This window comes from Branchiostoma floridae, chromosome 7, assembly GCF_000003815.2.
Source record: "Branchiostoma floridae strain S238N-H82 chromosome 7, Bfl_VNyyK, whole genome shotgun sequence".
Classification (NCBI taxonomy): domain Eukaryota; kingdom Metazoa; phylum Chordata; class Leptocardii; order Amphioxiformes; family Branchiostomatidae; genus Branchiostoma; species Branchiostoma floridae.
This window is the reverse complement of record NC_049985.1, coordinates 2366554-2382667: the sequence shown is the minus strand read 5'-3', so window position 1 is coordinate 2382667 and position 16114 is coordinate 2366554. Positions and strand designations below refer to the sequence as shown.

The 16114-nt window shown below is 42.6% G+C and overlaps 1 protein-coding gene across 1 annotated transcript in view; it reads left to right on the top strand.

The window, feature by feature from the left end:
- Nucleotides 1–16114, top strand: part of LOC118418946 (phosphoribosylformylglycinamidine synthase-like) — an 80451-nt gene that overhangs the window by 18196 nt on the left and 46141 nt on the right. The window contains exons 3-12 of the mRNA XM_035825089.1: nucleotides 137–435; nucleotides 1163–1271; nucleotides 1579–1719; nucleotides 2385–2509; nucleotides 2737–2865; nucleotides 3364–3513; nucleotides 4106–4216; nucleotides 4844–5071; nucleotides 5987–6210; nucleotides 6786–6908. Coding sequence (XP_035680982.1) covers nucleotides 137–435; nucleotides 1163–1271; nucleotides 1579–1719; nucleotides 2385–2509; nucleotides 2737–2865; nucleotides 3364–3513; nucleotides 4106–4216; nucleotides 4844–5071; nucleotides 5987–6210; nucleotides 6786–6908 — 1639 coding nt within the window. The remainder of the gene's footprint in view (nucleotides 1–136; nucleotides 436–1162; nucleotides 1272–1578; nucleotides 1720–2384; nucleotides 2510–2736; nucleotides 2866–3363; nucleotides 3514–4105; nucleotides 4217–4843; nucleotides 5072–5986; nucleotides 6211–6785; nucleotides 6909–16114) is intronic.

The window sequence follows — 16114 nt, the reverse complement described above, 5'->3', positions numbered from 1 at the left end:
TACAGTAGCATTACCTTACATGACTTGTTTTGTATGTGGACATGATACCCTAGTGCTCATCTGCCTTCCAAATAAAAGTGTTAGTTGCAACAACTTAGTACATGAACAAGTCTTCTTCATCTTTCTTTTCTTTCAGATTGAATTTCTCGACCGCCTTCTCCACCAACGCCGTCTCCATCTGCCACGCTGTGGGGCTAAACCAGATCTCGCGCATCGAGGTGTTCCGACGCTTCCTCATCCAGTCAGCTGACTCGGCACCAATCACGGCAGAGGAGGAGAGGAGGATGCTGGGAGTGCTCCATGACAGGATGACGGAGTGCCGTTATACGGAGCCCGTCTCGAGTTTCAAGCTGGACGTGAAACCCGACCCGTGGTACGAGGTGGATGTGATGGACGGAGGGAAGGAGGCACTGATGAAGGCAAACACTGAGCTGGGTAGGAAAAGTTTAACCTTTTGTCTACCAAGGTAGCTGTTTGGCACCAAGTATGTATTAGTATAATAGGCATATATTATATGTTGCAGGTAGCAGGGAGAAGCTTAGATTACAATGTATATTGAGCTGGGTAAGAAAGGTCTAGAAAGAAACTTAAGATAAGAGTAGTACAGGGCTCAAAATACTGGGTGCATGTGCACAGGGTGCACCCAAATATTTTCTTAGGTTTGTGTATGTAAAGATATCAAAGTATACTAGTATACATCATATTCTTGACATCTTAGTGTTAGAAAGATAATAAAAATTTCTGTCATGGTACTTGTTTAAGAATTTAATAGCTTGTAACAAAGTTTTATTATTAGGTTATTACTTAAAGTTAAGTGGTGCACCCAATTTCTTAAGCTAGGTGCACCAGTGCACTTTAGCCCAAAAATGAATTTCGAGCCCTGATGTATACTTAGATTACAATGTATACTAGGAAAAGTTTGAATTACGATATAGTAGTAGACTAAGACGTGGTATTCAGTACTAAATGTATTTGATCATACTGCTGAGGGTGTCCATGACACAGGTGGGCAGCAGTCTGCTGGTCTTTACATTGTGCCTCCAGGAAGCTCTGCCCAGCACAACTGAAACAATAGGTTTTCTGATAGAAATAATACTGTTCAGATTCTGTTATTATTTTTCATGCAACTGTTGTAATGATTCTCCATTAAATTTTCCCTCAGGTCTGGCCTTTGATGACTGGGACCTGGAGTATTACACCAAGATGTTCCGAGACCAGCTAGGGAGGAACCCCACAAGTGTGGAGTGTTTTGACTTGGCTCAGTCTAACAGGTAACATTCAACACTTAGTCTAAAACTAGGACTGTCAGTCAGTCTATACAGACTATGACTGCACTCCCAAAGGAACTAAATGACAATAAGGACATTACTCATAAAATGTACAATACAGAATATACCTACCAAAACAAAATATCAACCCTAATATACCCATTTAAAATGTACTCAAGGAACCCTACAAGTGTGGAGTGTTTTGACTTGTAGTGATTGAAGTTTCTTGAATTATATTGTTGACCTGGTTGTCTATCCTTTATTAATGTATGAATGGAGATACATGTACATTACCCCTTGTACGTTGCAGTGAGCACAGTCGTCACTGGTTCTTCAAAGGCCGGATGGTTATAGATGGGAAGGAGCATGAGGACTCGCTCTTCAAAATGGTGATGAAGACTCAGGAACACAGCAACGACAACAACGTCATCAAGTTCAGCGACAACAGCAGGTAATGTTCAAATACATGTACAATTCAATTGATATCATGGCTCCTTTCACCCATCACCAATAGTACTTGTAAGTATCCAAAAGGTCACAATGTCTGAAACATTGGGTATTGCTGGAGAAGACTGTAAGATCAGTTAAAGAATGAAAGTTTGATTATAACATTACCTGCTGTTACATTTATGAATGTTAGACAACAAGATCAACAATGTGCAAAATACAATTCAATCTCTACAACTGGATAAGAACAGAGATTTAGTTTACTTTTGGACCTTTCGAGTGAGTGACATCCGTCACTCTTCTTCAGCGTCACTTGGATGAATTTCAATTCAATACAAGTGCATCTAATTAGAAAAAAAACGGTTTGACATCTAAAGATTGTATGCAAATGTCAGCATTTGGGAAAGAGTGTGGTAATTGAATGCACAGACCACTGCCAGTGGACTAGCTCCCTGCTGTAGTGATTGCACATTAGTCAAAAGTTGTGTGACCCAGGGCTGCAGAAATGGAGATGGGCACTGCAATGTCATGATCAATCTCTTCCAAAATTAGTTTCATCAGGTTGATAGAAAATAGTATATATCACTTTGCTTACTTGTCGATGTCTCTCAGACACCTTCCTCGGAGCTACTGACTGAAGTTCTGCTGACTTTGTCTCCCCATCCCCAGTGCCATCCAGGGTTACCAGGTGCCAGTCCTCTGCCCAGGCCAGCCAGCTGTCTCCAGTAGCTTCCAGGACAAGTCGGCGCTGAGACATGTCATCTTCACAGCAGAGACACACAACTTTCCTACAGGTGAGATGGCTCAGATGGTTTGTTATTTTTTGTACTTTTGATTTTACTTAGTAGGTGACATGTCTCCCCTGCTTAAATAAAAGAAAGTAAAAAAAAGAAAAGCAAGTCTTTTTAACTCTGAGACAATCAAAACGATTCAAGAGTTTCTTTCCCTTCCATGTAGGACCATGGTTCCCACCATTCTAGGACCAACTTAAATGTTGAATCTCTCTGGTTTGCCGTTGCAGGTGTGGCTCCGTTCCCAGGTGCGACCACAGGTACAGGTGGCAGGATCCGTGATGTCCAGGCGGCAGGGAGGGGCGCTCACGTGGTGGCAGGGACGGCAGGATACAGCTTCGGCAACCTGTCTATACCAGGTACGGTCTAGAGTTTAGCTTTGGCAACCTCTGTATACCAGGTACAATTGTGCCATTTCTTTGACTTTATCTTTAGTCTTTTGACACACCGTCTGGATGAATAGATTCTATTACTTTTGCTTTGTTTTTGTAATTACATTTGTTAAAATATTTTATGTTATTAGTTTTATTTGTTTACAAATGTATGTCTTATATTATCATAGTATATCATAGTGAGTGTGAGTGTGTATAACTTATAGCTTCTTAAACTGTACGCTGGGGGTGTTTGGCATTGTAAGGACGTACCTGTTGCCTACCTCTCAGATCTCATTCTGTGAATCTTGATAAATGAATAACCTTCTGCAGGAAGTAGTCTGTTGGTGTCAAATTTGATGGCTTCCAGATTGTCTTTGGTAGCAGGGACAATATTAATCTTGTACAGTTGAGAAATGATCACGTTTCAGTCTTTGAATTTCCTTATAATTTGTTGATGACCTTCTACCTTTAAACCCTTCCTAGGTTATGACCTTCCGTGGGAGGACAAGACCTTTGAGTATCCTAGCAACATGGCCAAGCCCGTCGACATCTGCATAGAGGCCAGTAACGGCGCCTCAGACTACGGGAACAAGTTCGGGGAACCCGTACTGGCTGGGTTCGCTAGGTCGTTTGGTATGTTCTTTGTATGATATGTATATGATGTAGATTCTATGGGTTCTTTAAGTTGGTCAAAGTGTTGTTTTCCTTAAACATTGAAGAACAGGTACACTGTACCTGAGGTATTATGGCAGAACCCAATCAAATCTGTTTAATTTGCTTCTTGGGACAAAAAATCTCACCGTTGCTACAAAAAGCCAATTTTCACAAGACGAAAATGATGAAAAAGCTAATATCATTGGCTTTTAAACAATGAGAGAGAAAAAATTCAAGTTGGAGATAGCCCTGGCTTGTTCTCACCAAGTTTGTGCCTGAACTGGTTTAGGAGACAAAGGCACATAGACATATTGGAGTAGTTTCTTTGTTTGTTTTTTATTCTCCTGTCGATTTGACAGATGAGGAGGCAGACAGGCATTTTTGTGAGGAAAGTCGTGTAAAGTGCCTTTCCCAAGGGCACAAGATCGATGACAAGGCAGCCGGATTTGAACCCGCCACCTCTCGGTCTCGAGCCAAACATGCTGCCACTGCGCCACGCGGTCCCAGAGTAGTACACTTGTATAATGTATGATTACATTGTTTATTCTGATGAGGTGTTCCTTTCCTACAGGAATGAGACTTGCAGATGGAGAACGTAAAGAATGGGTGAAACCAATCATGTTCAGCGGGGGGATAGGTCAACTGGAGGGGAGTCACATCAACAAGGACCAGCCCACTGTCGGTGAGTAGGGGGATGTTTTCGGTGAAGAAAAATTGGTAGTAGACTAATTGATTTTTGGTGACGCCCTTGAGGTGGAGACATAACATGTAGTAAAGTACAGCGATGGTTCTTGAGTTGAAGGTATCCTAAAAATTCTTCAACAAATTCTCTTGAAAATTGGTTTTCAACAACACATACGTTGTGGGAGTGGTCTCTGCACATAGCAGGGAAGAACTCTAGATCTACTGCTTGGGCCATAGAGATTGTGTTAGTTTGTACCCCATATTATAACTGTTTGCCTGTTGTTGCGTTGACTGTACAGAAGTCAAAAGAGCAGTTGCTATCCGCAAGAAGAAGGAGGAAACAGAGCTCCAGTTTGCCTACTGGTCTGTCGACATCCCACAAGAGAATACATAATCTATTCAAAATGTAATGATCATCTTCTGTGCTGTGCCCCTGTCAGGTATGGAGTGGTTAAGTTAGGCGGTCCTGTGTACCGGATCAGGGTGGGCGGTGGCGCCGCCTCGTCAGTCATCGCAGGAGAGAACTCTACTGCTTGGGACATAATGTATTAGTTTGTACACCCTATTATTGCGGTTTGCCTGTTTTTGTAAAATATAATGGTCTGCTTTACTGTCCCCCCTTCAGGTATGGAGGTGGTTAAGTTAGGCGGTCCCGTGTACCGGATTGGGGTGGGCGGTGGTGCCGCCTCGTCAGTCATCGCAGGAGAGAACAAGGAGGAGCTTGACTTCGGAGCGGTCCAGCGGGGGGATGCAGAGATGGAGCAGAAGCTGAACCGCGTGATCCGTGCCTGCATAGAGATGGTGGAGGATAACCCCATCAGGAGCATCCACGACCAGGGGGCTGGGGGCAATGGTTAGTGCACACTCACTCACTAACCAGGATAGGGGTGGGTACCGTACAGAAAATAGTAACAATTGCAGTAGGAGTATCCGCAATAAATAGCTTTAGAACGGTTAGTACAAACTTAAACCACGTCATCCGGGCCTGTATAGAGATGGTGGAGGGGAACCCCATCAGGAGCATCCACGACCAGGGCGCTGGGGGCAACGGTTAGTACACACTCACTCACTAACCAGGATAGGGGTGGGTACCAGTACAGAAAATAGTAGCAATTGCAGTAGGAGTATCCGCAATAAATAGCTTTAGAACGGTTAGTACAAACTTAAACATCTGTGTATCTGTAAAACCGCGTGATCCGGGCCTGTATAGAGATGGTGGAGGGGAACCCTATCAGGAGCATCCATGACCAGGGTGCTGGGGGCAACGGTTAGTACAAACTTATATTGTGTATCTGTAAAGCACTGTTATGAAGAACTTTTGTGTGTTTCAGCCAGTTGATGTATAGGTAACCTTGTTTGTGCATAGCATAACATAAACTTTACAAAGTAAATGGTTAATGACTATTGTAGCTATGAACACTTCATTGTTTGTTTGTTTGTTTGTTTGTATACATTCAAGAAGGTTGAGTCTGTTCAAAGCCTATCCTTGCATCGTTGCTATTAGATGTACACTTCGTGCAAAAATATCATGTAATACATGAAGCACATTGAATCACCTTAACATTTTTGCCATCAACAGGGAAGGATTTCAGTCCTTACAATGGGTTGTCACGTAGTTGGCTGCTGTGGTCAAAAAGAGCAAAGGATTTTTCATGGCTAAACTGTTATGAATGTGAAAACATTTACTCAGGAAACATGGTAAAGAAATAATTGAGCCAGCAGGTGCTGTAATCTGTAGGCAGGAGTTTTCAGGTTGTATCTTTTGTAGGTAATGTGCTGAAGGAGATTGTGGAGCCGGCCGGAGCTGTGATCCGTACGGGGGAGTTCCAGTTGGGCGACCCGACTATCAACGTGATGGAACTGTGGGGGGCAGAGTATCAGGAAAGCAACGCCATCTTGGTCAAGTCCGCAGACTCTGGCGTGCTGAGGGACATCTGTACCAGGGAGAAGTGTCCTGTCTCATTCGTCGGGGAGGTCACAGGAGACGGAAAGGTTTGTTTGTTTTGCATAATCCGTGAAATTCAAACAAGGGTGCCTCCTGTTTAATGTATCCTCCGAGAGGACGTCTCTAACCGTAGGTAGGCACTCATTTTCACCTCAGGTTAGGAAAATAGGCTTAGTATAAGCTGCCTTTCCCGAGGGCACAACATTAGGGGCCTGCTTGGGAGTTGAACCCAGAACCTTTGGATTGTAAGTCTAACCTCCAGACCACCTTGCCACCTTGATGGGTCTGATTCAGATTTATTGCACTGACTGGCATGTTGCAAGTGTGTCACATACAACATGACAAGTGGTAGCCCCCACAGCTTTTTCAAAGTTGATTTCCCAGGGGGCCCACCATACATGTAACAAGACAAACAATGTGTTACACACAATCAGTCAAAATTAAGACACCAGTGGATAACATACGATAGATAACATGAAAACTGAGGCGTCAAAACAAAATCAATGTCCATATGACCAAGGAGCCTTCATCAGATAAAACCTTCTTGATTTCACAGTGATAAATGTTCAAAGGTTAGAATGTTATGGTTAAACTCTCGGTTCAACTCTCTCCCCTTAATAAGATTGTCCTGGAGGAGTCTGAGGCAGACTGCCCCGGGGAGGAGAAGCCAGCAAAGCGACAGCGGGAGGGGAGGAGACCCGTGGACCTGGACCTGGAGTGTGTGCTCGGGTCAATGCCCAGGAAGGTATGTTTGTTTGTTTGTTTGAACCTTTATTTATTCATGAAAGCTCAAATCGGCCTACACGCCACTTTTCATTGAGGTCATGAGGGAAGAGGCAAGGGTCAGACAAAGTATATAACAGAGATACAGTTTGCATCGTTTAAAGTCCTTATAAGTCTATAAGTCTATATACACAATTTTTACATACATGGTACAAAATACATGATAGAGAGAACTGCTACCGTTCTGTTTCTCTAGGATCTTGACTAGAAATCACACACATTTTTTTTTTTTTATTCTTCCTACAAGAGGACACTTGTCACTGATTGCCTTACCTTAGACCTTAGATCCTACTGCACCTTTGTTGCATTAGTTGTTTTGTTGGGCTGCTTTCTGGATATACAGACTTGTGCAGCTTCTGCCATGTCCTTTCCTGTTGACATCATTTTATAAGATTCGATGTAGGGTGACTTTAGGTAGCCCAGATCACTGGTATGAAAACCAAACTGCACCACAGAAAAGTGTCTGTTTGTTTTGTTTTGTTTTTAGGATGTAGGATTTTTATTACTTTCTTATTTTTCCTAGAGTCCTAGCACTGATTACTGGTATGAAAACCAAATAACTGCACAGTTTTTCTCCCTTTCAATTTAAGGTCTTCAAGCTTTGTTTTTCCAGTTAAGCATATTTTTAGAAAAGCCAAAAGCCGACAAATCAAATTAGTGTAGCCTAATAACAATACCGAGGAGTTACATAATGAAATTCTCTCTCTATATATATAGATAGATAGATATTATATAGTCAATATAGCTGGCCAAGTCTGGACATGGTAGGTGTTCATGCTTCTTTTATAGATTTTTAAAAATTTGTTTTTGCATCGAATGGCAAGATGGCATGGCTAGCAGGTGCGAGATAATGCGAGTTCATTTCCTGGCATTTCTGGCTGGATGCCAATATGTCCTTAGGAGAAAATGGTGTAAATGGTAAAAGCTTATGGAATGAGAGGGATGGGCTCCACCTTCCAATACCAGGGCTCGAAATACTTTTTTCTGCATACCTGCACTGGTGCAGGCAACATTGAAAATTACCTGCACCAGACAATTTTTACCTGCACCACTCTGAATTTAGGAATTATGGATCATACTAAAATTGTTCAGGAACCATTGCTATTTTTTCTTACATACTTTATATGTGGTAACATTCAATGCTGCTAATAACTATCCATATACAGCTACATGTACGTTACAGGACATTTATTTATAAAACCCAGTACACAAACCAGTGCAGGTTAGGTGCAGGTAGACACCAGAAATACCTGCACAGCTCCAATTTTACCTGCACTAACCTGCATATACAGGTGGTATTTCGAGCCCTGCATACCATACCCTAGACACAGTGGGTAATAACCCACTGCCCCTGTGGTCTCAGAAGGCGATGGGACTACAGTTTTATAGCATCTTTTTAATAAATAAATAAATGTGGCTGGTGTGTTACGCCGAAGGGCAGTTATACCGGCTATATAGATACAGATACAGAAATATCGGGTGTATTTACAGGAAGCAGGTACCCAATTTTTTTTAGTAATGAGGCTGATTTACATGATTGAGGCACCTCCTCGAACACGGGACCCCCATTTTATGTGACTTCCGAAAGGCGGATTCATGAATTCTTGGTCGGGCTACAGCATCCAGTCTTCCTTGGTGGTCTCCCATCCAAGTACTGACCAGACTGCACATTGCTTACACAATGTCATGTATTATAATAACTTCTGAGATTGAGGGGGTCGGGTGTATCAACGCGGCACGTGGCCATAGACTTAATCTACAAAAAAAGTACGAACTGCTTCCTATTTTCCAGAGATGTTAAGGAGCCAACACATGTACAACATGACACCAAACTTTATTGCACTAGAACCGCATGGCAAACTATAACAATAGTGCAGAGGCCAATTCACAACATTGAACAAGCTACACGCACACTAGTCAACAATTCCGTAAACAATGTGTACATGGGCTACATTACATATTACTAACTAAGGCTCAGGTGATATTTCCAAACCGGGGCCCGGAATGTTTTAAAAGAAATGAAATATTAAAATGGACATTGTCATTGTATACCTAGAAATATTTGCAAATCACGGCTTGAACTGATGAATCTTATTTTGACATTTTGTGTATTTTGATGTTGTTTATATAATTTTGTAACTCCCGAAATCTGCCCGGCTGGGCCCTGGTTTGAAAATGTGACCAAAGCCTAACAAGGGATCAGGACGATTCGGCCCTTTAACTGCCCAACACCTGACAGGTTTCTAACCAGGATTGTTTCACATGCAGCATATAAGGGGCTTCTTAGTGACAAAGGTGTGAGCTATGTGGGGCGTTCTGGGGACACCCTTCCCCGGAAAATATTAACATTCATAACCCTCAGAAACGGTTTCTCCTTCCTGAAGATTTAATGAAACAAGGCCAACATTTTGTACCTCTGTGGCACAAAAACTACAGAAAATTCCCCTACGCTGGTCGGAACACAACGTAGGGGCCTACATCACAAGGAAGGCCCCTATACTCAACTGCACTTACAAGAAACCTGCCCTTGTCAACTTGGCCGAGGCAAGAGCTTTACGGCTGGTGTTGGAGTCAGGGTTAGGCTAAGGGTGTTGGTCAGATAAGCCATGGGCCGAGTTGGTGAAGGGCTGAAGCGTCATACATCTAAATAACAATACCAAGACAGTGGATAAAATCTGGGGTATATACAAATTTTGTGTTACAAATCACTATTCAACTTTAATGTAGAGTGACATCTACAATGTACCAGCACAGATAAACTTGCAATTTAAGGCCAAACCAATTTGTTTCCTTGGTTTCCAGACATTTTAAGTGAAAACGATACCAAGCAGATAGAGGGCAGGGAGGAAAACAGTATGATATCTATTCATGGCATGAACCATGGCCTTGAGCTTTGATTATGTTAATAATATGTATTTTCCAGTAAGACATATTTCTTAAAATGTGAAAACCAACAAATGAAATTGGTGTTGCCTAATAACAATACCAAAGATTTACATATTAATAAAAGTATTATTTCAACACGTTATATTTTGTCTGGAACAGTTCAAGGGAGGGGTTCCTCAAAGAGAGCGACAATACCCTGCCATGATGATGATGATGATGATATTTTTTTTAAGATAAGGCCACACCAATTTAATTTCTTGGTTCGCGGATTTCCCGACCCATTTTTTTCCGATTTTGGAAAAAAAAATAGTCCCAAGAATAACAATATAGGTTCTGCTATCGCAGACCTGTAAAAAAAAACCATTCCAGGGGTACATACTGCTGATAAACCAATCAGAGAGCTTCTTTGTAGTCACATCATGCCATGAAAAGCTGAAAACTTGACTACTAACCTTGTTTTTTTGTGTTATATAAGCCTCATATGTTCACCCCAGACTTTTTGTAAATTTTTATTCTTTTTTTTTTTTCGACCGCCCACCCCAAATTTTTCTGTAAAAATCCGAGAACCAAGAAATTAAATTGGTGTGGCCTAAGGACTATGTAAATCTTCAGCGCAGTGTCAGTAGCTTTTGTACGCATGTTGGGGTTGTATGGATTTAAGATCGAACAAAAGGGCCATTTTCTGTTTCAAACGTTGGCTAATGACCAACTAAGGAAGCTTCCATATCTACTCGTATTTCAGTTTAAATTGGCAGTACTGACGAAAGGTAGCCAATTTATGCAGGCCTAGGGGCTGAAACATGGTATCCTACGGGGAAGAAAATGTTGTTTGCGACGCCTTTTGTGTCTGAAGCTCGCCTCTGACGTGGAAGGTATTCAGCCGTTGGTTTTTCAATTAAGTTTTTAATAACTGTTGTAAGCAACCTTCCTACCTGTAGATTTGTGTGTCCTCAATCTAACATAGCAAGAATTTTTTAGTAACTGCTTCATATAACAGAGCTGGCATCATATCATACATGTATGTCTTTTTCTATCAGGCAAAAATCATGCATAAGTTGTTACAATTATAGGTTATGGGAAAATAAAGAAAGACTGTTAATAGAATTTTTCATCAATCAGTGACTTATCAAAGGTAAGTAGAACGTACCTCCAAATTTTCGATGGCTATCCAGTCCATCTTGTTCACGTAGTGACCTAGTTCTCGCGAGAGTTGCGAGAACTAGGTCAAGACTTGCGTGGATCTTCTGTCCCCCACCCCGCCTCCTTCCGGAGTAAGGGTAAGTAGGACTGATTTTGTATGTAGTTTGTCTCATTTCAAGACCTGCTTTTCAGCTTTTTGCACATTTCACTTGAGCAGCAGCCATGAGTGTTAGACCTTTGTAATTACATCATTGTAGGCAACACAATAAAAAACAACATCCTTGCCTATTCGATAGTAGCCTGAGTATCATCCGTATTCTACCGGGGCTCCTTACACTCGCTACTTTTTAGGGAAGTGAGTGTAGGGAACCCCGGTAGAAATAGGATGGTACCCAGGCTAATTCGATAGTGCAACACTCATCAAAACTAAACATCAAAACATTACAATATTCATAATTAAAGATAAAGCAAAATGAGTTGTCAAAGGTATTCAGAGGCCTCGTGATGGGACTATTTTTGTGTCTGTTGTATCTGATAAAATGTATGCTAAGCTAACACCCCCCATTGATTATGGATTGAGCCAAATTCCCTACCGTTATGCTATATTATGAGTAAGATCCAGCATCGTAAGATGTGTGAATTTAGGTTTAGCAGAAGATTTCAGACAATCTTCATTGTACTCAATTGCTTTTCCATTCAGTAGAATTACTAGGGGAGGAATTCCTTCATGAAAGAAATGGTAATCAAATTTATTATGAGAAAGACAAAGCATAAAAAAATGTGTGAATTTAACATGAATTTTGCAGAAGATTTAAGACAAGCATACAATCATGTTCTATCTTTTAATAAATGTACAGAGGTTTAATTTTGATAATGTTTCAGTATAGCGAGGGTAATCAGTGCCTAGAAGTATTCTGAATGCACACTTTTGTTCGCTCTACAACATAGATGATGAAATTCTAGTCTGTATTCCATATACCAGGGCTGTGTTGTCCATGGTTTGTATCTATAGACACATAGTAAATGAATTTCTCTAAGATCTTAAGCAAAGCGTTTTAGTTTTTAAGTCAAACAAGTTCAAGAGCTTGATTTTCCCCATTTCGTGTTAGCAGAAATCCAGAGACCTAAAATACACTCATCTTCAGTGTACTCAATTGCTTTTCCATTCTGTAAGGGGAGGGATAGGATCCTTAAATGATAGAAATGGTAATCAATTTTGCACCTACTTTCATCAATCAATGACATGTGATTTTCTAGTTGGTTGATTGGAGTTATGAGAATTGGTCCAAGTAAATAAGTAGATAAGTAACTTACTAAATAAAAGTTATAGGATTGATACAACAAGCCTACTTGTACCAATTATTGTGATGGGCATAAATAAATCAATGAATAAATAAATTCAAGTTATAGGATTGGTACAACAAGCCTACCTCTGCCCATTGTGATGGGCATAAATAAATAAAAGTTGTAGGATACCTCTAACCATTGTGATGGGCATAAATAAATATAATAAATAAAAGTTGTAGGATTGGTACAACAAGCCTACCTCTGCCCATTGTGATGGGCATAAATAAATAGATAAATAAATAAAAGTTGTATGATTGATACAACAAGCCTATCTCTGCCCATTGTGATGGGCATAAATAAATAAATAAAAGTTATAGGATTGGTACAACAAGCCTACCTCTGCCCATTGGGATGGGCATAAATAAATAGATAAATATAAAAGTTATAGGATTGGTACAACAAGCCTACCACTCTCTCTCTCTGCCCATTAGAATGGGTATAAATAAATAAATAAATAAAAGTTATATAATAGGATTGATACAACAAACCTACCTCTCCCCGTTGGACGGCGGTGATTTTCTGCACTGGTCATGCATCTTGTCCAAATTCTTGAGTTTTCTTAATCCAAGTCAAAAGTCTTTTCAAACTACGTTCCTATACACTTGCATGACCACAGTTGTCCATGTAGTTCTGTTCCTTAATCTTGGGTAGTTCTGTTCCTAAATCTTGGGTAGTTCTGTTCCTAAATCTTGGGTAGTTCTGTTCCTAAATCTTGGGTAGTTCTGTTCCTAAATCTTGGGTAGTTCTGTTCCAAACTTGTCTGAATCAATTCTGCTGACCGCTTTGTTTCACTGTTTTAAGACGGCAAGTTCCCTCTTTTGAGTGTCTTTGTGTTGAGATTCAGGGTTGGCTTTTCCTGCGCTGCCTTGTATCTTCCTGCCATGCTATCTTCGGACGCCCTGGTGGATTTTCCAAAGCTAGCGCATCCAGAGTGTGTCCTACTGTTGCCTCATCGGTCTTTGTGTCCAACATCGATGTAGGGACGTCAGAAGATTCTTCATCCAAGTGGAGTTGTCCAGGAAGGGTTTGCGAAATGTCCTCACTGCAACGTGGTGTTGGTTCGGCATGTACCTCTGCCTGGACTGTTATCTTGAGTGGTCGCCCTGAAGCGGTCTTATGGCCATGGCTTCCTGTTGCCTCATTGGTCTCAGCATCTAACACCGATGTGGGGACGTCAGACGATTCTTCATCCAAGTGGAGTTGTCCAGGAAGGGTTTCCATGATGACCTCTCTGGAACGTGGTGTCTGTTCAGCATGTACCTCTGCCCGGACTGTCATCTTGAATGGTCCCTTTGAAGCGGTCTTATGGCCATGGCGTCCTGCAAAAGGCGCTAGTCCTGGGCTCATGTCTGCCGTTGTTGTCTGCTTCCGGGCTTGGTCGGAAGGTGCGTTCTTTGGTGGTGGCATCAGGCTCTCTACAGGGGTTTGAGCTGGCGTCAGTTCTGAGACTGACGCGTCTTGCCCAGGGCCGGTGATAGTAGCTATCTCCATGTCTCGATGCCGCCGTGCAGGAACCGCAGGTGTCAGGTCTGAGGCCGGCGCGTCTTGCCCAGGACCGGTGATAGTGGCCATCTCCATGTCCCTATTCCGCTGTGCCGGTTCTGTAGGTGGCGTGTTGGTTGGCAAACCACACAGCTCCTTAAAGGCTCTACGAAACTCGGGCAGCTGGAAGCTGTAGATGATGGGGTTTGCCATGGACGATACCGTCAGGTACAGCAGGATGGACACATGATCAGCAATGATCAGGGCATTTTGCGACACGTTTTCTTTACTGATCAAAGCTCGTCCAACGGCTATCTGGAAACAGACAGTGACTATAGCTACAGTCAGAACGATAGCTTGGGGTGCCATCAGCTTGAATGCCTTGGTCTGGAAGACCCACAAGTTGCGGTTCTCATCCCTCTCCTGTTGTCTCCTGGCTTCCTTGAAGACGAGGCAGTAGAGCATTGCAATGAAGAGAGTGGCGACTGTGCAGACCAGGAAGTTGATGCTTCTCAAAATGGAAGTGAAGGAGACACTGTTCACAGGTTCCCATTCACATGACAGAATGTTTTTTCCTCCAAAAGCCACAGATGATATTCCAAGGAACAAGGAGTAGGCTCTGGTCGCCAAGATGCCAGCGACCACACGTTTCGTGGTGACCTTGTCGTGGTAGTGTAGGGGGTTGCACACGAAGTGGTACAGATCTGTAGCCATCATGAGGTATGTACCAACCATAGATGTCAGGCATGGGGGCCCTACCAGTAATCTAGCCGTGCACCACAGATGTTCCCCGCCAACATCTTCCTGCAAAAGCGCATGGATACGGATGGGAATCAGGCAACTGGTGAAAATGATGTCGTCCACGGCTAGATTGCAACGAAGGTAATGGCTCGGCTTGTGCAGGTACCGTTTCTTCCTGACCACGAAAATGAGTAGCAGGCCGCATCCTACCGACAGTACCAGGCTGATGATGAGGTATGTTACCTGGAGAGTCTGAGATGTCGAGCCAAGGGATAGAACACGATTGATATCGTCATCTTCTGATGGACCGTCGGTTTCTTCTTCCATAATGATAGCCAAATAGCACAAAAACAGGAATCTTAGGTATAGTGTACCGTTTTCTCTATGGCTGAACAGACTACTGAGGCGGCAGTACATGTATATGCAGTGGCAAGTACTGGCAAAAGATAGCCAATTTATGCACTTTTAACCCTAGCTGAAGGTGATCTGCTACTTGGAAGAAAATGTTGTGTGTGACTTTCTTTGTGTATGCAGCTCGCCTCTGACTTGCAAGCAGCTGACCTTTACATCAAGTTTCTTTATAAGTGTTGTAATTAGCTACTTTTGTGCCTGAAGGTTTGGGTGTAATCAGCAACCATTGTAAACGATGCAATCATTAAAGGTTGAGGTTGGGCAAAGCAGGGTTCTTTTGCCATCAATGCCGAGATGTTAAGAGCTGTGGGCAAGGACGATATCGAGTTGAGTAGGAAGCTGACTAAAGCGGTCTTCAGGAACGGAACTGTGCCGGTTGAGTGGGAGAAGAGCTTCATTCTCAGTCTCTACCAGGGGAAAAGAGAGGTGCTGGACTTGTGCAACTACAGGGGCCTCAAGCTTGTGGTCCATGTCATGAAGTTGCTGGAATGTGTGCTGGACTCAGCTATTGATCCATAAGACGGTCAATACTGACGACCTCCAGTTTGCCTAGATTTAATTAAAATGTATTGAAATAAAGCCAATATTTTTCACCTTTGTAGCAAAACTACAGTTAAGTCCCCTATGCTTGTTGATACACAGCGTAGGGACCCAACTCTCAACTACACTTGCGAGAAACCTGCCCTTGTCAGCTTGGTCAGGGTTAGGGTTTGTGCAGGGGTTAGGGTTAGGCTAAGGGTGTTGGACTGATTAGCCATGAGCCCAGTGGATTGCGAAGCAGGTTCCTTAAGATTGAAGAAACTCGAGACACTCCAGTGCAGTCCACAGTTTTATTTCCATCTCTCTCTCACTTCTTACACCGTGTGTCTTACTCTGTGGCCCCTTCCAGACTGTCAGACCTCTCTTGCTCCCCCCTTCCTTCTCCCCCTGACCTACGAAATGTACTTCCTCCAAGCCCCATGGAGGCTGATACACCAGGGCTGCGTACCTCAATATAAATCAGGTACAGGATGGGTACATGTACCGGTATGGAGATTACTGGTCCGGACCTGTACCTGTACCGGAACAAAACTCCTCGTCTGAAAGATCTGTTGCATCTAGGTGTCACTTTGGTCATGTTTGGCATGTAGTTAGGGCATTTGCGGAGTGCTTAGGCGCAGG